The sequence below is a fragment of the Emydura macquarii genome, unplaced genomic scaffold, assembly GCF_026122565.2.
Source record: "Emydura macquarii macquarii isolate MOO-44397 ecotype Brisbane River unplaced genomic scaffold, CSIRO-AGI_Emac_v2 contig_3295, whole genome shotgun sequence".
In the NCBI taxonomy this organism is placed as follows: Eukaryota; Metazoa; Chordata; order Testudines; family Chelidae; genus Emydura; species Emydura macquarii.
The window spans coordinates 2,063,703-2,087,131 of NW_027133432.1; the positions used below are offsets into that span (position 1 = coordinate 2,063,703).

General features: G+C 41.0%; 1 protein-coding gene across 1 annotated transcript in view; it reads left to right on the top strand.

Annotated features, from left to right (window-relative positions):
* KCNQ5 (potassium voltage-gated channel subfamily Q member 5) overlaps window positions 1-23,429 on the top strand; it is a 174,666-nt gene that overhangs the window by 36,459 nt on the left and 114,778 nt on the right. Inside the window, exon 5 of the mRNA XM_067532665.1 lies at window positions 17,238-17,364. Within this exon, the coding sequence (XP_067388766.1) occupies window positions 17,238-17,364 (127 nt within the window). The remainder of the gene's footprint in view (window positions 1-17,237; window positions 17,365-23,429) is intronic.

Consider the following 23,429-nt stretch of genomic DNA (forward strand, 5'->3'; position numbering starts at 1 on the left):
TTCCCAGGATCACTCTTCAGGATCATAGCCCTCCCAGTCAATTACGTTGTACAATCCCCCCCTCTGCAGTTGAGAGGTAAGGATAGGATTCCTCATGCCCTTGGACCTGGACTGGTGGGGGCAGCTGTTGGGGCCAGTCAGGAAAGGGGTCCTCTATGTAAGGCTTCAGGAGAGATACATGGAAAACAAGATGTATTGTAAAGGATCAAGGAAGCTGCAATTTGAAGGTGATGGGATTGATTTGCTGACAAATCCAGAATGATCTGGGGAATTGGTGGTCTAGCGTGTGGGACCTCATGTTTGTATGGAAGTGTTTTGCTGCCAGCCAGACTTTTTGAACCCCCATGGAGAATTGGGCCTTCCTGGAGTTGATGGTCTGTGTACCACTTGTATTCCCTTTTCACATCTTCAAGGTGATCCATGAGTTTCTCCTGAATATGATGAATTCATTGGATCCATTTGGTGTCTGCTGGATTCAGGGAGGCTGTTGGCATGGCCTAGTGGAAACATGGGTGGAACCCATAATTTGTAGTTAAAAAAAAAAAAAAAAAAAAAAAAAAAAAGGCTCTGCCCCATGTAAGTGTGATCACCATTGTTGTATGAGAACTTGGCATAAGACAGGAGGGAGAAACAATTATCTTGATGGTAGTTGACCAAGCACTTTAGGTATTGCTTTAGTACTTGGTTCACCCTCTCCATCTGCCCATATGTTTGAGGGTGGTATGCAGAGAAGGTAAAAGCACGAATATACATTAACCCAGGTGTTTCAAACCAAAAGCTTTTGAGACAAGCTGCAGACCTCGAGGTGCCAAGTGGTACAGTCCAGAAGCCCACAAAGACGGATCACATGCACCAAAAATGGCCTGCCAGTGGACAGTCATGGCAGACATGGAACACTTCTAGCCAGTAGAATGCATATGCACCCATCAACATAGATGATCCTGTCCTGTGTGGAGCACTGCATTTTGGTTCTGGCTCTTGTTTGTTCAGGATGTTCTGGCACCTCCTGGGCTAAGAGATCACCCTGCGAAGTGGATCAGATTAGATCAATCATGTCTTGGTATATTGTGGCACTAAGGAAGTTGTGAGGTTTTAGGAGACAGGGTGGTTCTTTGGTAGGCTCCTCGCCCTCTTGGTAGTATTCTACCTTTCAGGTAAGCCATTGACTTTCACGTTCCTGGTTTCCAGGTGATAGGTGATGATGAAATTAAACTGGGAGAAGTATAATGCCTACCTGAGCTGTCTTTGGTTCAAGGCTGAAGCCTCATGCAGAAATTCAGGTTTTCTTACGGTCAGCTCCCTTCAGCTGATGGTGCCTCTCGTCGAAGGCTGATTTAATCACAAGCAGTTCTTTATCTAATATTTCATAATTTTGTTCAGCAGGAGTGAGTTTTCAGAAGAAGAAGGCACAGGGGTGAAACACTTGTTGTGTACCAGGCCTCTGAGAGAGTATGGCCCAAATGGCTACCTTGGAGGCATCAGCTTCCACTATGAATGTCTGGGCTGGGCCAGATGTGCTAGAATGGGAGTGATGGTGAAAGCAGCCTTGAGCTGTTTGCAGGCATGGTAAGTTTCAGGCATCAAAACAAATTTGACAGTCTTGTGGAAAGAGACATGTAATGGAGGCTTTTGGCCCTGAGAAGCCTGGAATGAAGAGTCGGTAAAAATTCATAAAGCCTAGGAAGTGCTGTAACTCTCAGAGGGACCTGGGCCCTGCTCAGCTGCGGATAGCATCCACCTTCTGGAGTTCCCTCTCAACACCCTCTTAGGAAGGATATAACCCAAGAATCCTGTGGAGGATTGGTCAAAGGTATATTTATCCAATTTCACAAACAGAGTGTACTTCCGTAGTCTCTCCAGGATGGAACGAATGTGGTAGCAATGTTGCTCAGGATTATCTGAAAAGATAAGTATGTCACAGAGAGAGATGACTACATACCGGTCTAGGATGTCCCTAAATATGTCATTCATGATGTGTTGAAAAGTCACAGGAGTCTTGGTCAGACCACATGGCATTACTGAATATTTAAAGTGGCCATTGAAGGTTTGATTCATTTCTGGTCCTGTTGCACATGAAGTTGTAAAACTTCTGGAAGTCCAGTTAGGTGAAAATCCTGGCAGACCACACATGACCTAGTAACTCTGAGATTAAGGGTAGGGGATACTGGTTTTGGACTGTCGTCTAGTTTAGTGCCCAATGGAATGCTATGACTCTGTGTAGACTGTAATTTTTTTCTTAATGAAAAGGAGCAGAGCCCCTTCTGGGGAGGCGGAGTGCCAGATGAAGCCCTAGGTCAGGTTTTTCTGGATGTACACACTAAGGGCTGCCAGTTCTGGCTCAGACATTGCATAGATCCATCCGTAAGGGGCCTTCTCCCCAGGTTGCAGGTTTATGAGGCAGTTGTAATTCCAGTACAGTGGTAATGTGGCTGTGTTCTTCTTTTCCAAAACATCTGCATAATCCCAATACTTATCAGGGAGATGGGGACATGCACTTGAGCGGTTCTTACTGGCCAGCCTTCTGATCAGCTACAGGAGCTCAAGACCAGAGGGTTGGGGTAGACAGAACCATTGGCAGTATTTAGAGAGAAATTCAATCCTGTACTCTCACCAGAAGATGCAAGGGTCATGTTGCTTCAGTCAGGTGATGCTGAGAATTAGGAGGAAGTGTGGACTGGAGGACCCATCTATCATCTCTACAAGGACTGATGTAGGCTTTAAATGGAGGGAGATTTGTAGTGCTTGAGTATCTTTAGAATTTATGAAATTATTGAAGAAGAAGAAGAAGACAAGGCCCACTAAGGGGGAATCAGCTTGGCCTCATACATAACTATATTCATACTTGGAAGTGTAGGGAGGACCCATTTGTCTTGGATCTGGTTTCTTTCAAGGTCTGGGGGGTAGTCCTGAAGCATAGTGCCCTAATGGTGCCCAAATTGTCATCCCCCCCTAATATGGCCTAGGCTTTCTAGTTTCCCAATTCTTTGCTGGTTGAGGTCTGTGATGGGCAAGAGGTGAGGGCATGGTCTAAGTAATCTGCAATAAAAGCATACATTATTATGCCATCACCATTCCTTTTATTCCAGGATCAATCATCAGAAGCCCAGATCAGCCTACATCGCTTCATGGTTGGGCCCTAGGGCCTTTGGCATACGGTGTAGGTGAAGCAGTGGCATGGTGGCTCTCCTTTCATTCATGCAGCTGGTTGTCAATGAGAGATCAATGGAAGTATCCAGGCTGGCCGGGGTCTTGATGTGGACTAGCTCATCCTTTACCTTCTCACTAAGTCCACACCGAAAATGATGCAATTGTACTGCCTCATTCCATTCAATGTCAGCCATGAGTTGCCGGAACTGGGCAGCATATGAGGCAGTTGGTCCTTGCCCTGGCTGTAGCCTTTGTGGTGCAGCTTACGCTGAGCAAATGCAATGAGTGTCATCAAAAAATGTGGAAAATGCTCACAGGAAGGCAATGCAGTCCATTGACACTGAGTTGTCTTGCTCCAGCTGGGGGTGGCCCAAGTCAGCGTTTCTCTGGCTAGCAAACTGATCACTAATCCCACCCTGGCCTGGTCAGTGGGATACATTTGAGGACAGACCAGAAAAAGGAGATAACATTGGTTCAAGGGCCCCCTGAGCTTGTGATGGTTCCCATCAAAACACAGTGGTACTATGGGATCCTGTTTGAAGGGCAGTGGCCCTACTCAAGCCCGGATAGACTTCTTTTCTTGAGACCGTGCAAGCTGCTTGCAGAATGTCTAATTTTCTGCTAGGAGCTCTGAGAACCGCAGAACCCACTGAGAATCGCAGCAGATAGTTCTTGGTTTGGAGTTGTGCAATCTGCTCCTGCAGATCCAGTACCCCATGGGGTCCAACCCACCCCTTCTATTTCAGCCATTCTAGGCTTTACAGATCTGGGTCCTAATCACATAGCTCCTTACGCTCATCAACTCACTTTAAGGAATGGTTTTGAGACAGGAGTATTAATGAATATTAAGAATCTCAATTCAAAATAATTCCCATTATTTCTCTGTGTAATTTATTTCCTCTGCAGGAGAATGCATTTGGTACAATCTAATGCTAAAAGAAGTTTTAAGTACCTAACAGTGTTTCAATATCCAATTATAATTATAACAAGAACTGATTAAATCAAATCCCTTTGCAATGCTTTTGCAAACATGATGTCACCAATGATGCTGAAGTTTTGATGGTGTCATCATGTTTCAGAAGCAGATCTAGCCTGGAAAATTGCATCTTCTTAGTGCTGTTTTTGGCTTCGTTCTTTGTCTTTTGTTGCTGTATACTTGCTTGGATGAGATGAGATGAGATGAGATGAGATGAGATGAGATGAACAGGCTCAGAAGAGATCAGAGGGCCGAGTTGGTATGTCAATTAAGAGAGAAAGAAAGAGAGAGAGAGACTTTTCTTCATCCATAGTTTCTGAAGGTAGTAGATGGACCTCTTTCATCAGAAGCTTAGCAGGATCCAAATATCAGCTGTCGTTACCCTTTCATTGGTTGAGTACCTTCATGGAATGATCTTGGTAGCATCTTCAGGTCATGAATGTGCAGTCTAATAATTCATAAATTAGTAAAGTTGTAAATCATCAACTTCATGAACTTCAATGCCACTCACTCAAATTTGACCCGTGCCTTGTGATAGGAGCAACTGGGATCGGGAGGAGCCATCCTAGCCAAGCATGGGAGTGGAGCGCTAAGGCAGGAGTGGGATGCTGGAAAGCAGCCAGGAAGGTCACATGGATGGACTAAGTGGGGAGTGTTGGGAGGCTACAGGGCAAGGAGTTGTGGGGGGAATAGAGGATGTAAGGGGGAGTGGGGCATGTTAGGGATTGTGGCCTCTGGGGCTGAGGTGTTGGGAGCTGCTGTGAGTGCGATGTATGTCAGGGCTCCTGTGATGTGTGTAGGAGCTGTTAGGGTAAGAGGGGAGCTGATGGAGGGTTGTTGGGGTATGTATGGGGTGGAGGCACTTTGCTGAACAGTCCATTCATGCTATACAGGGCTGGCAGCAGCTGGAGCAAAACTAGATCAAAGTCGCAGTGCTGCTCAGTATTGGCCCAGCTGCCCCTTCATCATGACGGAGGGATGGCTGAACCAAATTTGAGTGAAGATGCGGGGCACCTATTTCCACAGTGCACAGGCCCCAAAATTCTTTAATCACCACTGGTTACAGTGGTGCTTTGTGGATGTGATATTATGAGTTTGGCCTGATTTTGCAAATTGGTCCATGTGGGCAGATTGCTGCACCCTCCCAGAGTGTCACTGAAGTGATTGTGGTTTGACACTTTATTGTTCTGGTGAGCAAAAGCTATGCTATGCTCTTGCCAACTAATATGTTTGTTCAAAAATATGTATATTGTAAATAAATCAGTAGTATCCTGTGTCTGCATCCACTCCTTTCCTTCCCACAAAGGAATGAACAGACTTCTTGGGTGAAATTCTGAAGTTGTTTGGAATTTTTTTCATTGACATCTACAGGGCCAGGATTTCACCCCTGGAGTTAAAATATTTGTACTACATTTATAATTATTATTTATTTTATTATTGCACTTAGGAGCTCCAGTCATGGACCAGGACCCCATTGTGCTAGGTGTTGTACAAACAAAAGAACTAAAAGATGGGTCCCTGTCCCAAGGAGCTTACAATCTAAGTATAAGACAAAAGATGGATACAGACAGGTGAGGGAATACAAGGAAACAATGAGGCAATACTGGTGAGCATGATAGGCAATGATCTCAGTAAAGCAGTAGCCTAACTGTTGTCAAGTTTTGTAGGATATTATGATTTATAGTTCCACTACCACCCACTCACCCTGATCAGGAATTCTTTGTGCTAACTGCTGAAAAAGCAGAGGTATGCACAGTCCCTTCCCACAAGAGAAATCATATAGTGTAACCTCAAAAAATGTAATCCTTTATTTGATATAACTCTTGTATAGAAATAGGGAATATATTAATCATTGAGGAATTGTTAACAAAAGGAGCAAATGATGTCATAGAAAACCTTATGATACCGGAATATGGTTTCTGATATTAGAATTAGAATTTCTGCTATTAGAATTGTACATCTAGATCAAAATTTATTAAGCTGTGGGGAACTAACTGTTTCCATGATATTCCATTAGTCAATGCATTAAAATTACTATTTTACATTCTAATTTCAGATGTTCCCCACTTAGCACAGCCATACTTTTGTTTTGATCCTGGATTTCTATGTGAAGTCACTGACTTTTTAAGTACTTAGCAATCACTGAAATCATTTTAATAGAAAAGGTAGGCATTGTCACAGAAATCTAGTATGTATTGAATATAAAGTACTAGAAACAGTGTTTTTACTTGAGTTCTTAATATTGATTTGTGAAAATGGAATGACAAACAGATGAAGACCTAATGGCAATAAACTATTATGAACAGATAAATGGATAACAAATATGTAAAACACAAATCACAGGAAAACAAGTAAGGCTTTATATAGTAAAGAATTAAATTAAAGGAAAAATATCTAAATAAGGCAGAATTTTATAATTCTCTTGGTTTTACACAAGTTGGAATTCACATTGTCACACTGTCTGAAGTGCCCTACAACTATGAGTGCCTACTTCAGGGCAGACTGTCAGAAAACAAGGCAGACCCCCAAGTTGGTGGTGTGTTCTATAATTAGATTTCATCAAACCAGTAACAAATGTGAACTCCTGGATCACTATACTAGTCTTACCATGGAGTCACAGGCAGTCCTCTTTGGCTCTCCAGTCTATCTTACCACCCAGACAAACTGGACTTTGTGATAAAAAGGTCACATAAACCAAAAATCACACCACATCAGATTGCTCCCAGTCCCAAGAAACCAGTCACTTACCCTAGATCAATTGGTACTCTAGATCTTACACAAAGACAATGCTGGTAGCCAGTTCTATAGCAAACTAACTAAAGGTTTATTAGCTAAGAAAAGGAAGTGAGAATTATTGAGAGGTTAAAGTAGATAAAATATGTGTACAGGTAAGTCACAGTCTGTAGTTCCAAATAGTCACAGGGATGTAATAATCTTCCAGTTTCCCAAAAGTCTCTCAGGGCTACCCAGAATAACTCTGGGGATCTCCATCTTCTCATTCAGTTATTCTACCATGTTAGAATCCAAATAGTCCAGAAATGCAGGATCTTTCCTTGAATCCATACTTATAGCTTCTTCTCACAGAAAACAAGCTTATAGACTCATAGGCTTTATGATCAAAAGGGACCATTATGATCATCTAATGTGACCTCCTGCACAATGCAGGCCACAGAAACTCACCCACCCACTCCTGTAATAGACTTCTAACCTTATTATTGAAGTCATCAAATAATGGTTTAAAGACTTCAAGGTACAAAGAATCCACCAGTAAGTGACCCATGCCCCATGCTGTAGAGGAAGGAAAAAAGTGTCACTACCTACATGGGCTTTTCCTTTGATGACAGAGAGTGAGGAATGCATTTAGAGTCTTTGACGTCCAGTCATCACACACAATGATCACTTGCTCTGAAATTAGCATTTTCCTGTTAAAGTTCTTCATTTGCATTCCACAAGGTTTCTTCCTCATTTGATGACTTATTTAGTTACAGGGGTATACACAATGTAAATGTTTGCTACTCAATTATAGCAGGATGCAGATAAGTGAAAACAATGCAAGTAACATCCCATTAGTTTTTATGAAGTTGAAACACCAAATACACGCTTATACATTTAACAATTACTTCGATCTATACTAATACACAAGTGAATTGACCTGGAGCTTCAGCATGAGCTGGCATCTGGTCTGCCAGCATCACATGCATTAATTATAAGGGTTAAGAAAAATGTCTCCAGAAAAGATTGCATACACATAACTGTTCTTACCACCATCTCTCTTCAAGATTTAAAAGCACATGGATGACTTAAGTGTAGTCGCTTGGGACAGTGGAAATAAATATTGTTAAGATCTGAATATCTATCAATTGAGCTAATATCATGACATCAGATTTTAAGTTGTGTTCCCTACTGCTGTGCAGATTTAGGGTTTTGGGATGACCTGTGATACAGAGGGAGGCCACCTGCAAATTGAGATCTGTGGTTTGGACTTTCCTTTCCTCTTGGTGGTAATTATGATAGTTTGGGAACATGTCTGTATCAACTTAGGAATTCCATTGTGTTTTGTGGATGCCGTTCTGTCTTTGTAACCTTCACAGTGGATGAAAGCATACATTCCCTAGCAGAAACTTGATGCCTAATGAACAGATGATGTCTGAGGAGCTGTGACAGAGCAGTCAAGGGCCATTAACATTGAAGGGCACTTCCCTAAAGGAACAATGGGCTTCTGTTAGGAGATCCATTTACTTTGAATGACTCTCTACACAGAAGCCGAAAAGAAGCAGGGGGCTGGAGCCTGGACCTCCCCATAGCTTGCAATACATGGGAAAGAGTCAGCATTAAAAGGGGTGTTTCTCTAAAGCCAGCGCTATTGTCATGGTACCTCTGTGGGTCACAGCTGAAAATACCAGATTCAGAACAATCTGCTGAGAAATAGGGCAGACTCACCCCAAACTGGTGGTTATTCTATCATTAGATATACCAAGCCAGTAACAAAAGTAAATTTCTGTCTCACCACACTGGTTAACAAGAAGTCAAAAATGCAGTTTCCTTAGGCATTCTAGCCCTTATTTCACCATCCAGACACTAGACTTTATGATTAGTGGTTATTGAAAACTAATTTAATCAAACAACGGGTTCTTCTGATCTCAAAAGATCATACCCAGGTCAGGATATAACTCAGTTCTTACCCACAATCACACTTTTGTCAATCCTTTAATAACTGAAATCTAAAGGTTTATTTATAAAGAAAAGAAGAAGATGGTAATAATTAGGAGTGGTTTAAATGGTTAAGGAAATCATAAACATGCAATAATTGCAAAGTTATTATATCAGGTTTGAAGCAGTGATGGAATAAACTGCTAGTTTGCAAAGTCTCTCTGGAAATTACCCAAACAGCTTGCAGGTCATCCGTCCTGGATTAGAGTTTCCTTGTTAGAAATCCAGCCCCAAGAAATGAAGCAGGAAATGAAGAAAAAAACAGAGATGTTTCCAGGGTCTTTTATACCCTCTTCCATGTGGAGGGCATTTTACTGTCCCAAACACAGCCCCCAGTTTGTGGAAAAGTACAGGCACAAGATAGATCTAGGGTCACATGAGCAAGTCAAATGCCCTTACGTAAGTTTCTGACTCACAGGGGCAAGCCAATGGCCACTTCAAGGGTAAGGCATCTGCAGGAAGAGCCATCTGGGCAGACTGAATTTCTTCTATGGTCCATTGTGAGAATCAATTGCCTTTGATGGGCCATCAACCCAAAGCTGTCTGGCTTCAGTTTAGATCTTACCTGGTGGGTGTTACCCAGGAATACACATATATAGGATACCAGTACATAGTCATTATTTATAAGTTCAGATACAAAAATGACACATGCATATAAACAGGATTATCATACTCAGCAAATCATAACTTTTCCATTGACGCCTTACATGACCTACTTTGTACAAGATTTATTGCAATTGTCTAACAGTGGTAGCAACAATGATACACATGGTCATATTTCAATCATACAACATCACAGCTACACTACAAACTTTTGCCAGTTTGATGGGGTGTGATGAGATGTGATTCCTGACTGACATAGCTGTGCTGGGAAAAGCCCCTCATGTAGACGCAGTCATAATAGCAAAATTGCATTTTTGCTGATATAGTTTATTTCAGTCAGGGGGCTGGAATAAGCTACACTGGCAAAAGCTTTGTTGCCGGTGTAAGTTGCCTCCACTGATATAGCTATACTGGAAAAGTGATCCCAGCGTAGACCTGACTAATGTAAGAGAGGTCAACCAATGCCAGAAAGAAGAAGAACAGGCCAAGCAGGCAAAGAAGAGTGACTTGGCCTGAGGTCTTGGATCAGGCCCAGGACTCACAGGGTTGGTGACAGACTGAGGGGGTTGCATTCAGGAGTTTGTTTGCCATAAATCTGTAACTTCTTTGGGCTTTGTAAGTGTAAAGTGTTTGTGGATAAGAAATTCCTTTGGTAAACCTGTGGTTGTTCCTTGTTTTACTACTATGTGGTTCCTGAGGGATGTAACTAGGAAACCAGAGCTTCCACAGCCAGGTGGATTCTTAGGGAGAAATGTATAAGCTACTGGGAGCTCAGGCAGGGTATGGCACTGGTTCCAGAGTCTAGGCAGCCATACTGCAGATCCCACAGCCCAAGAAGGATGTCATCCATGCAGTCTGCACCTGAGTGTGCACCTGAGAGCTAGGAACAGTGACCAATCACTGCCCAAACCCAGTAGCATAGCAGCATGTGGAATTAATTGTTTGAATGCACAACAGACTGGTGTCAATCCAAATATGGGGGTGGAGCCATGTTGTAACAGTTGGAACTTTTGCACTCCCCTTTGTCAAAGTGTTGCACCTGGCTGATCCAAAAGGGTCAAAGAGGGTGTGGGGTATAGTCTTACTTGCCACTTAGCCCTAAAAGGGTAAAGTGTAGCGTGAACCCTCTTAAAGGGGAGATGCAGTAGCTATGGTTCCCCTGGAACTCTGGGAGCCATTGGAATGTTTGAGGCACAACACCTCCCAGATATTCAGAGATGGAGTAATGCATAAATGACACAATTTTATGTCATTTTGAAAACAAGAATAGTTAAATGTAGGGCCCAATCCAGCACTCATCACTCAAGAATCAGCGGAGTTTTGCCTGACAGGGTGTGCAGGGTATGGCCCTGGAACCAAGATAAACTATTATGATCTTCTTTTAATTGAATAAGCAAACATTTTAACTTTTAATGAACTGTAAATAATTAATAAAGCATTATTATTATTATTATTTTATTTTCATTATGGTAGCACCTAGCCATTCTTATTTGGATGATGCCATTTATGTGCCATAGAAGTTTTACATGTTACTAAACTGAAATGGCAGAAGGTGATGCAAAGTCATCAGTAACAAAAGGTGTGAGAAAATGTTTGTTCTTCTTTTTCCTGGTAGCTTAAAAAGAATAGATCCATTTGCTTTCAAGACTTTCTGGATCCGAGCTGTTGTAAATTGGCATAGCTCCATCTGACCTCATTGGAGTTATACTAATTTACACCAACTGAGAAACTGGCTCTATATTACCACCAACCACCATTAATAGACAGATGCTGACTTCATCTGAAGTTTAGATTAAAGCTTTTTCATAGAACTATTTTGATATATTCTGGTCCACTTTCTGAGTTCCAAGAAATATTGTCCGTTGGCATAGAGGCCTCAGTCCTGCAATGAGCTCTGCATAGGCAGGGTCTGTACCCATTTGAAGGCCCATTGTAGACAATGTCTTAGTTTAGTGGACTACTTAGTATTATAAAACTTTAAGTACAAAAAACATAATTAAAATAAGAGAAGAGCTATTGTTTTATATGCAAATCTCTGTACACAATAGCTAGTATAACTAATTAACTATGACTCCCTTAGGACTGAGGAAAATTACCCAGAATATACAATATCAGCATTTTTTCTTTACTTAAATGCCATCTGATTCTGTAAAATAATGGTTTAGAACCACGGGAACCTGATGGCCACAGCAGGTATGCGGGAAATTAACCAAAAGTTATTTAGAGTTTGAATGGTTAATTGATAAGAAAACTGTGATAACAGTTCTTAGCCATTTGAATGTTATATTAAGGGAAATTTCTTATCACTGAAAAGCATCTAAGAAGCATGCTAATTTAACAATAAACTACAGCGTGAATCCTAATTAGACAGACAAAAAAACAAACAAACAATAAGCACCAACTATTTCTAGCTTTTGCTCAGCCTCTTTGATTTCTTTAATTATCAGCCCAGTTCATTGGAGCCCTATATAACCTTTTGTTAATTTCATACTTGATCTGCTGTGGAGGTCCATAGATCAGATACATTATGCATTTGCAAGGGCTGCAAGACTGGTTATGTCTACAAAGACAGCAGCAAATTCACCACCGTCGGATCAATTTATCTGGTTCGATTGGGCGGCGGTGAAGACACACTCAATTGATCCGGAAGTCGATCTAATAAAACACCTCTAATAAAACCCCTCCCTAAAAAGCTCCATCTATGGGTATGCATTTCCCGTTGGCGCAGCGCAGTGGAGACAGCACACAAAAGAGAAGTTATGAAGTTGACGAGAGTTACTCAAGCTACTCTGTGTAGCTTGCGTAAGTCCTGTCGACTGCTGCTGAATGTCGCTGGCAGTGTAGACCATGCCTGAAACACATGTTTATCTCCTCCAGATGTTAATGAAAATTCTGAGTGCAGAAAAATGTCAATTCAGATGGAGCTGATACTACTGTGTTCCGTTGAGCAGAATTAACAGTATTCCAGGAAGTAGTGAAGACTTTTTTCCCACCCAAATCAACCAAACAATCTGTTTTATCAATTACTGAGGAAAATTTGGATTGGTAACTCACCCCCTTCTACAAAAGGCTACAGTTTGTAGTATATATGTAATCACAGGTGCAGTCTGCCCTGATGGCTTTCTCAAGGAGGCCAGATTAAAAAACAGTGAGGTCTTATTCTGATTTACGTGTGTGTATCATACACATATATATGTATACACCATCTAAAAGGCATGAGCTGCTGGTGCATTGTGATTAGAATGACATATTTACAGTGTCTTTTAAAATGATAGTCATTATAAGAAGTCTAATAACTGACCAAATTATTAAGTGTATTTCCAGTTATGTTTGGTACTTATGTTTCCATCACTGAGGGACAAACCAACAACATGCAAAGTATTTTAAAGTCTGGATTTTGTTCTTGTTTTAGTAGTTAGTAGAAATTTTCAGCAGGCTCATAACTTCACTTGCTTTCATATATAAAATCAGAATCCTAAATTTGATCTGTTTCACACAGGAGTAACTCCAGTGACCTCAGGGAAGTTAATTATAGGCACGTGCTGATGTAAAGAAAATCAGAATCAGACAAATTGTGTCTAAATAGGTGAGCAGTCACACATAAAAACCATTTGGTAAAGTATCCATATGAGTCGGATTCCGCAGTCTTCATATGCCAAAAGTACCATTAAAGTCATTATCAGTTTGGGGAGAGTACGGACAGTGTAACTGGGTCCCCAAAGCCATGCCTAGACATCAGTAGGTCAGAAAATGGATAGGGAAGTCTGAAATTCTATCTCCAACTCCCCCACTTGCTCCCTCAGTATTGAATCTTCTGTAGCATTTAAAGTCTTCCAGCAGTTTGAGGCATCTCACAGCAGCTCATGACAGCTGTAATAACTGGCACAAGCGGTAGGTTCATTCTTTACTCTGATTTTCCTATCCTTTGGTTTAAGACAGAATTTCAAATTTATTTGAGTGTAGCTTATGACCGATGAACTTCCTATACACTTTAAATGATGAATTGAAAAAAAAATTCATATAGAAATATAGATTGGAAAATGGTGACTCTTCCAGTCATTTAGCTACAGCAATGTGCACTAGGGACCAGATCCTGCATACCTGTGCAAGGTATATAGCAATGGTTCCCAGCCTGGGGTGTGGGACCCTCTTGGCGGGGCACCAAAGATTACAGGGGGTCTGTAAGGCTTCAGTAATATTGAGGGCATTTAGCCCCCGAACCCCACACCAGCTGGAGCAGAGGAGCAGCCCCCCCCCCCCGACCTCCACGTCAGTCAACCATTCGGCCAGAGCAAAGAAGCAACCCCCCTCATCCCCCCCAAGGGAGCACGAGCTCTGCTCCGGCTGGAGCAGAGGACCAGCCCCCACGCAGCCCCAAGCAGCCTGGCGCCTGGCTGGAGCGGAGCAGCCCCGCATCAATGGGGGCCTGGAGCAGCCCTAGCCAGCCCGCCAGCACCTGCCTCCGTTACCCTCCATCCATGAGGGATGGAAAGAGGCGGGGCCACATAGGACATGCGATGGTGGTTGTGCTAGGGAGGGCTTAGCTTCTTACTTAGGTGAGAGTAATATATTATTTATTATTATTATTTATGTAATTTAGTGTTATTATTATCATTGTACGTGTTTAAAGGGGTTATATGTGTTTATGGCCGGTGAGGGGGCAGGACGGGGGGGGCATGTGTTTTATCCAGTGTTAACTAGTGGGGCTTTAATTCAAAAAAGGTTGGGAACCTCTGGTAGGATCATTTGCCAAGTGGCTGCACTTAAAATTTATTTTATTTGTGAAAATTTCTGCTCGTTTGAGAGAGATTCCCTAGACTTAAATGGGCAATACTGCTAGAAATGGTAATGTCTCTCAGAATAAACTAAGATGTTTCAGTCTATGCATTCATTCTAAAAGAACTCATACACTTGCAAAGAATGTCTGAAAGCAAACTCTACCTCTTTTACTCGCTTGATTTAAATATGCCCAAATGGAATTATTTTTTCTTCAAAATGTGTGTGTGGGAGAAAGCAATTGTGCTCCTATCACAAAAGACCTCATACCACAGGACGCCTTGAATCACATACAAGATTTCAGCACACAATGAATTTTTGTATCCACTTACAATAGTTATGAAAACACTGAGAATTGTCATTCTTAATGGTAATATTGAAAATGAACTCTAAACGAAACTGGCAGTAGCAGGCACTAGTGTAAAGTTACATAAAGTTTAGCACACTTCACCTCATTCATTATATAAACAATTTAGAGAATGAGTTTAACCCAAAAGGTTAATGCTGTAAAATAATACTTCTATATGGTGTTCATGAATTAATTTCATTCTTGCCTATTCCAGCTCAGAAGCATTAATAGGGCCTGGAGCATTAAGGAAGGCATATTCTGATGTGTGTAAATCAGATTTAGTACATGGGATTAAGAGATTATGACAGTTTCAGCATGTGTGCTACACAACGGGTGCTTCCCATGCACATGCATACCCAGTTTGCCATACAAGCTAGTTTTGTAGTAATTCATTCTAAACGTGACTAGATTTTAACAAGCAATACATTTTATTGGGAATCAAGACAATGATTGGAGCTCTGCCATGCTCCCCTCCTTCCACTTCCCAAAGAAAAAGTAAACTTCACCAAGGGAATCAAGTATAAAATGACCTGGATCCTTTCCATGAACACACAAAAAGTCAGAAACTTCATCTGACCATGTGCAAGCCAGATTTAACAATTTACCCTATAAAAGTGGTAGTTAAATAACTAAAATACTGTTTCTCTAATTTTTCCAATCAGATTGTATTTCCTGTTTTCATTCTTGGCCTATAGGAAATTGGCCTACAGGGAACGTGCCACATGGTAAACAACTATTGAGAATTACTACAAATGGAAGTATTTTGCAGTATTGTTAATGGATTCATTAAGCAAGAAAAGTAATAAAGAACATAAATACAGTAGAGTACAATGCAGTAATTCTGTCCATAGATTACCTTAGTGCTTGCTAAAATAGTGTAATTAAAAAAACCTACTAACCTAACATGTTCATTATTCCTTGGGTTTTCTTTAAAACAAATCATTGCTAGGCCTTTTCTGTTACTGTGTTTTGGATAAGGAGATCTCATCGTAGGTTTATATGTGATTTATGAATTTAAATACAAGGATTTACAAAGCTGAAAAAAGGAAGGTTCCACAGGAGCTTGTAAGTACAGTTTAATAAATGTATTAAATTTAAATCAAACTGACTCATCATTTTAAGAACGAATTGCATGTTTGGAAAAAGCTATATATGAGGATAGGCAAACACAAAGCACAATATATCAATATAAGGCCATTCATTATAAGTTAAGTGGGCCTTATTACACAGCACAAAACTATTTATGCCATTAGTTCATGTAAATGAGTTAGCCGCAGGTGCTGTCTGCAGCTGACTTGCTTCAGAAGTTTTACTTACTGTATAAAAAATATATGAATGATTTACTGGATAAAAAAAGGTAGGTCAACCCTTTCCCTGAAAATATTCCTCTGTTTAATTTATTTGTAATGCTTACTTACTGGTACCTTACTAGTCCTCATCCTGTAAGGATAACAAATTAATTGGTTGACACAGAACAGCTTTATTCTGGATAGAGAAACATTTTCACCTGCCAAATAAATGTAACTTTCATCCTCCATTTCTTGATAAACCACTTAATATGTTGCTTCAAGTACTTCCCTTTGCAATTTAACCAAATTCTCATTTAATCATTTTAAAACCAGTATACCATAACAATGACATTTTGGAAGTAAATCTAAATGAAGATTATAATACCAGATCTGTATTTAATACACTATTCTACATCACGTCCTTGAATTCAGATCACTTTAAGAAATGGTGAGCCAAATTCTACTTAGTTATACTACTGCAACTCCATTGACTTCACTGGTGTAACTGAAAGCAGAATTTAGCCTGCTGTATGTGCCACAAATATAGGCTGGAACTTTTGAAATGTGAAGACAATTGAAAGACAATTTCAACTTGAAAGTACAGAAAGCAAGGCCAGATTTTCAAATCTTTGACACACACAGTTGTATCTGGAAACCTTACACCTAATTTGCACACGTATTTACTGTCACACAAACTGAAGTATGCCATTGAACAGTTGTGGTCACTGCTTTACCTGACTTTATGAGAGCAGGAACCAGCCCTAAATCAAAAGGACAATACTAACACATGCTGCACCAGAAGACCCCATGGTGGTTTTATCTCAAACTGGTACAGAATAAAACAATGTTTCCTGAATTCTTCTGTGTGATCTAAATTATTTCACATGCATATCATTACCATGGAATGAAATGAGAATATGTCTGCCAGAATAATAAACTTTCAAAATAAGAGCCCAATTTTGAATATGGATGTATGCCATCTATGAGTGGGTAACTTGTAAAATCACCTGGAGCCTGATTGTGGAACTTGGAAAGTCACTGAAAGTTCTGCCATTGATATTTATGGTACAGGACTGGGTCCTTAATTCTGTCATATTAAGCAGCAGGCTTTAGAAGATATTTAGTGATGTGCAGATCAGGATTGTGTCCTTACTAGGGAAACTTTTGAGTGTTCATATTTATTGTATGGACCTGCAACAGTCCTAATATTTTGATGCCATAAAAGAACCAGTTTGGTTTGATTTAGGAAAAGGAATACAGTTAAATTTCAGGTGCATTAAAGGAATTGACTCATCAGGCATAGTTGTTGTCAAGTATTTCTTCCTATTTTGTTTCTGTTGCCTGCAGACAGAAATAAGACAGACATGTCTCTTCTTTGCCTTTCCAGGAGTTTGTCATGATTGTTGTATTTGGTTTGGAATATATCATTCGTATCTGGTCTGCTGGCTGCTGTTGTCGATACCGAGGATGGCAAGGAAGATTGCGATTTGCGAGAAAACCATTCTGTGTAATAGGTGAGTATCCCAGTTAATTTCAATTTAATTCCAAACGTTACAACCTAGCCATCACAGGTTGGCTGATTTCTTGCACACAGCATAGCAGATTGGGCTTATTTGCTTGATTTTTCTGTAATTTTTTTTTAAATGTCTGATTTGGAACCAATAAGTTGGTACAATAGTGAACCTGTGTAACAGCAGGTTCATTACCCTCATCTTCTGACCTCCTCGTTCTCTCCAGTTGCTAGTAACACTCACTTGTTGCATCTCATTTCAAAATAGATCATAAACTCTTAGGGGCAGGCAACACATTTCCCTGTGTGTTTGTACAGCATCTGGCACCAGGGGGTCCCATCCTGATTGCAATAGCACCCAAAGGCCCAAATGCAAATAATAAATAATCTCACCAAACAAGTCCTTCAATTGTAAATGGGGCTGTAATGAGGGAAATATGAGTAGATAGAGTTCCCAACACCATCCCAAAAGTATCACTTTTGTAGAAGCTGTGCCCTGGTCGACACTTACGTGGAGATTTGGCGGCAGTCGACGGGGGTTACGCAAACTACGCAGAGTAGCTTGCGTAACTCCCGTTGACTGCTGTGCTTCCCTTCTGCGTGCCGTCTTCACTGCACTGCACCGACGGGAACTGTGTTCCCGTCGACAGAGCGCTACACTACTTGAGGGGGTGGTTCTACTCAGTCGACTTCCTGATCAATTGAGTGGGGTCTACATTGACCACTCAATCGATCCAGAAAGATCAATCTGGCGGCGGCGACTGTGCCGCCATCAGTATAGACATATCCTGTGTTGTTTAGAATGCAAGAGCAGCCAGTATCAATGATGCTGCAGGTCCCTTACAAGTACACTAGCCAAGGTAAGTGTATGTGTTCATGTAAAGGTTGATTGGGAGTGTATAGGGAAGGTCTCAGTGGGTTTATACCATTTTGCATTAGTCAGAGATTATCGTCTTTAAAACAACATTAAGCACTGTGCAGTAATTCCTGTAATTATCAGTTGTAAGGCCTGTTTTTCCAATAATTACAGTAGAATTTTGAGTCCCATATCCAAACCATGGTTAGCCAAAATTAACATGACCTCAGGGAACCACATGTTCCCTTATTGCACAGCTGGCTAAAGAGGAAAGCATGGAGAGGAAGTTACCTATTTCCCCAAGGCCAGCTGACTGAAGAGGAGACAGAAGGTACTTGTGTGTGGAAGCACCACTCTCTCCTGCCCTCCCCAGGCAGCCTTCATTGGTGAAGCCAGCCCCTCAGACGTTCTCTCTCCCTGCATTCAGCCATTTGACTCTCCTGATTAACCAAACCCATAATTATTTGAAGGTTTTTGGTGCACTCAACTCTTTCTGGTGATGAAGGTTCTACTATACATAGTTCTAGATAACAAAACTAGAAAGTTCAGCACCGGTGGTTTATTAAGGATAAAATACATCAAATATTTAAATAGAAGAAACATTTAAAATTCCAGATTACTTGCTGCTCTCCTAGAACTCTTTGTTTGGAAATGGCCACAATTTGTTCAATCCAGTTTCAGTTTATCTTCAGTTTTCTTTCCTCCTACTGTGTGGAAACTTTTTAAAGGTGTTAATTTGTTTCATAAAGGAAATTAGTTAAGGGACACAGTCATGTTCACAGTTACAATATATATCCACACCTGTGTTACTGATGAACCTTTAGATAATTAAAGAAAGCCAGATTGTGGCCTATTCTGGGCGCTAACCCAAGGGAGTAAGGGGGTGGAGGGGACATAAAGTGCCCTATGTACCCAGGCATCATAACACTGCTTCCAGTGCCTAGTGTGTAACATGCTTCACAGTGCTGCTGTGTCCCCTCCTGCATGTGAGCAGGAAGAAGTGAACACAGCTTTGACTTTGACCCCTGTATCTACACCAGCATAACAGGGAGCACAGTCTGCCAGTCATAATCTCCCTTCTGGGCCATTCCAAGGGCAACACAACAACATGAACCCCATTGCTTGAGGCTAGGTCACAATCTAGCCTGGAATTTTAAACAATTGTTATATAATTTTCACTGTTTTCGTTGGTTGTTTCTTGCTCTTCACTGGTTGCTAACTATTAAAATGGCCCTATTTGTTTCTATCTGCTTTTTTAATGGTCTGGAGTATTTTCATGCTTCATGCCTCATGCTGCAGTATTTAAAAAATGAACTAATGGATAAAAAAACTTAATGAATACCTTTCTATTTGTTAGCATATGTAAAATGTTTTTCCTCGGGGTGGGAGGACTCTAAATGTTAGGCCTACACTATGTGACAGTATTGCTCTAAATACTTAGCAGTTTTCTTTTATGAGTTATTTTATTATTTCTTCTTGGATCACTTGAAAACTAGCATTCTTTTCTGTTTTAAAAAAATAGGTCTACTAAATAGTTATATGGCAGATAAGCTATAAGATATAAGAAAGTTCTGATAAGCAGAACTCCCCATTAAAGTCTGTGTAGAGGTCCTCTAAAACCCCATGATTTGAGATTTCTGATGAGGTTCAACAAGGACAAGTGCAGAGTCCTGCACTTACGACAGAAGAATCCCATGCACTGCTACAGACTGGGGACCGACAGGCTAGGCATCAGTTCTTCAGCAAAGGACCTGGGGGTTATAGTGGATAAGAAGCTGGATACGAGTCAGCAGTGTGCCCTGGTTGCCAAGAAGGCTAATAGCATATTGGGCTGCATTAGTAGGAGCATTGCCAGCAGATCAAGGAAAGTGATTATTCCCCTCTATTCGGTATTGGTGAGGCCGAATTTGGAGTATTGTGTCCAGTTTTGTGTCCCCCACTACAAAAAGGATGTGGAGAAGTTGGAGAGAGTCCAGCAGAGGGCAACAAACATGATTAGGGGGCTGGAGCACCAGACTTATGAGGAGAGACTGAGGGAACTAGGCTTGTTTAGTCTGCAGAAGAGAAGAATGAGGGGGGATTTGACAGCAGCCTTTAACTACCTGAAAGGGGGTTCCAGAGAGGATGGAGCTAGGCTGTTCTCAATGGTAGTAGATGACAGAACAAGGAGCAATGGTCTCAAGTTGCAGTGTGGCAGGTCTAGGTTGGATATTAGGAAAAAGTTTTTCACTAGGAGGGTGGTGAATCACTGGAATGGTTACCTAGGGAAGTGGTGGAATCTCCTCCATCTTTAGAGGTTTTTAAGCTGGGGCTTGACAAAGCGCTGGCTAGGATGATTTAGCTGAGGTTAGTTCTGCTTTGAGCAGGGGGTTGGACTAGATGACCTCCTGAGGTCCCTTCCAACTCTAATATTCTATGATTCTATGACTTTTTGTTTTTTAATCCTTATTTCCAGTTTATTCATTCTTCTTCCCATTTCAGTGTAATATTGATATTTTTACAGCCATGGTCTGTTTGCCCTTAATTTAACTTGCCTGTATATCCTCAGCAGATCTGATTACTTTTGCAATCAAACACAATTACTTAGGTCAGTGGCCTCAGAGCTGGAAGTAATAAATGTTTGGATTACCATAAAGGTCAAGTTCAAAAAGTCTTTTTTTTTCCCCCAACTTTCATTAATGACCTATCAGTATGTAGTACTCAGAACCAAAGGCGAATTCTTACAGTAATGAGCTTATGATATCAGTAAGTCTGACAAATTAGTTTACAAAGCAACTCTGTGTGCTCTTTGGTAAGAAAAGATACATCAGTACATATTTGTCAGCCTTGCACCCTACTCTCTGTCTCAGACAAATGGGAAATAGAATTATACTGTTCATCCTGGCTGTGTATTTTGTGGTAGATTTAGAGTTGCCTGCTGTCCTTTATTTTACCTAATTACTACTTGGCCAATGCATCTCGTCCAAAGAGCACACACACACTGACCCATGTACTAGGCATGTCAATTTGAAGCTGGAATCTCAGCGCCGCAAAGGAATATTGCCATGTTCTGCTGTAGAGGCACAGAGCAGTGACGGGATCAAGGCCCTCACTTCCTACCCTCTTTTTATTGGGCCCATTGACTGTTGATTTAATACGTGATCTATCCTAATTTTGACATATCTGTCCTTTATTTAGAAGAGTGATTATTGGGTTCCTATACTATTTATATGGGTCTTTAATTTATCCTCTTCATTAAGGCAGTCAGACTGGTCAGACTGTGCCATTAAAGCATAGAGTTGTGTAGGAGGAAGTGCACAGCCTTGGGGAAGCTTCCAAATGCAGTTTGCCTCAGGAGGGAACAATGCTTTCTGAAGTTCTCCAATATGCAAGAGGAAGGGTGCCCATGTGCCACCCATGAGGAGAATCTGCATACTCTCCCCTCTGTGCCTGCCCAGTGATATAGAAATGGCTGATGATTATATTAGCAATTCTCCTCTCTGGGCAATAATCCTTAGAGTGTCATCTATCATCAGAAGGGATCAATATTCAAAGTGCTGCCCATTTTCCTGCACATTTACCCAAGGATGTTCCAGCATTACAAAACAGAAAATCAGAGCTAGTGCAAAATTACACTATTTTCATTAAAAATCAACAAGAACAAGTCTGTGTTTGTGCAGCACCTAGTGCAATAGGGTCCTGTCCATGACTGGGGCTCCTATGTGCTACTGCAATATAAAAAAATAAATAAGAATACTATCAAGAAACTATCAGTTCTGGTCAAAAATTCATTGACATCCCAAAACAAAAAGTGCACTTGACTGGCAAGAGTATACTTTTTCCTTTTAAGGGCATTGGCTTTGTAGCATGCATGGGGGAAGGATGGTGTTATTATTAGAGCAGGGTGAAATTTTTTTTTTTTGACAAATAGTTTACTTGCTGAAAAATGCAATGTGACGTTCCCCTCTGCAATCTGAGCTGGTGAATCACTGTGTCACCCCAAATCCTTCACTCTTGGAGCCTGTCTTACCCTGCATTGCGGTGAGAACCCCCACTCCTGGGCAGCTCATGCACAGCCAATAGAATGTAAGTTGCTCCCAACTCAGTGAGTGAGTGCCTCTAGCCAGTCACTCATGGGATTATGCATGGGCAGGGTTATGCACCAGCAAATATCCTGGGTCCCAGGTGCAACCCTAGGAACTGCTGTCTTACAATGTTCAGTGCTGCCCACTGAACAATGCAAGCTCATATATTTGTCAGTTTATCAAAGAAATTGATGTGCACCCGCCTTGTTACTTCAAATGGAGTCTCTAACACACCTTAAACCAAATGCACTCTTTTAGGTAAAATAAACAAACAAATGTATTAAACTACAGAAGGATTTTAAGTGGTTATAAATCTGAGGAAAACAAGTCAAATTTGATCAAGATGAAACAAAAAGCAAATCTCATTCTAACATAAGCTTAACACTTTCAGCAACCTTACAAACTCAAATGATTCTCACCACAGGCTGGCTGGATTCCTTCAGCCATGCCCTCCCACAGTGATCAGCACTTCAGTTGTTTGGTGGTGTTTATAGATGTAGATGGAAAAGAGAGAGAATGCGGCAAAATGTCTCCCCTTTTAAAAATGTTCCTTCTTCCCTCTGGGGCCTTGTCCCCCTACCCCCGTTTCAGGTTAGGTGACAAACAATGTCCTTGTATGGGTTCATCCATGTCCTCAGTGAGCATTACCTTATCGTGGCTCCAAACTAGCCAAAGACAAGTGGGGTAGCTTACTTAACAGTCCCTTTGATCCTTTGTTGATACCTAGGCCAGTCCTTTGTTTCTGGAAGAGCTGGTTTGTTTTATGCATGCCTTAGTGAGGTTCAAACTGCCCCTCTTCTTTTGGAGGTTTTTGCCTGAATTGGCTTCAAGATATGAAACACACCTTTGGGAACATTACATAGTGAAGCCTCATAACCATACATATGATATTGCAATAAAAATACTACTATAACAATAAGGTTCAGTTGTCACGAGCATTCCAAAAACATAATACATGACATACTTTGCATTAAAAAATACACAGTTACACTATAAAGGTGATCATGGGGCGTGCAGTGTGTCACATGCAGTTTTGGTCGACCCAAAACTATTTGCAAATTTGATCCTATAAGTTTCATCTGGGAAAAATTTTTCCAGAGCCAGATTCAGATAGTGTGAGCATTTCCCCCTGACTCCAACCTTTAGCAT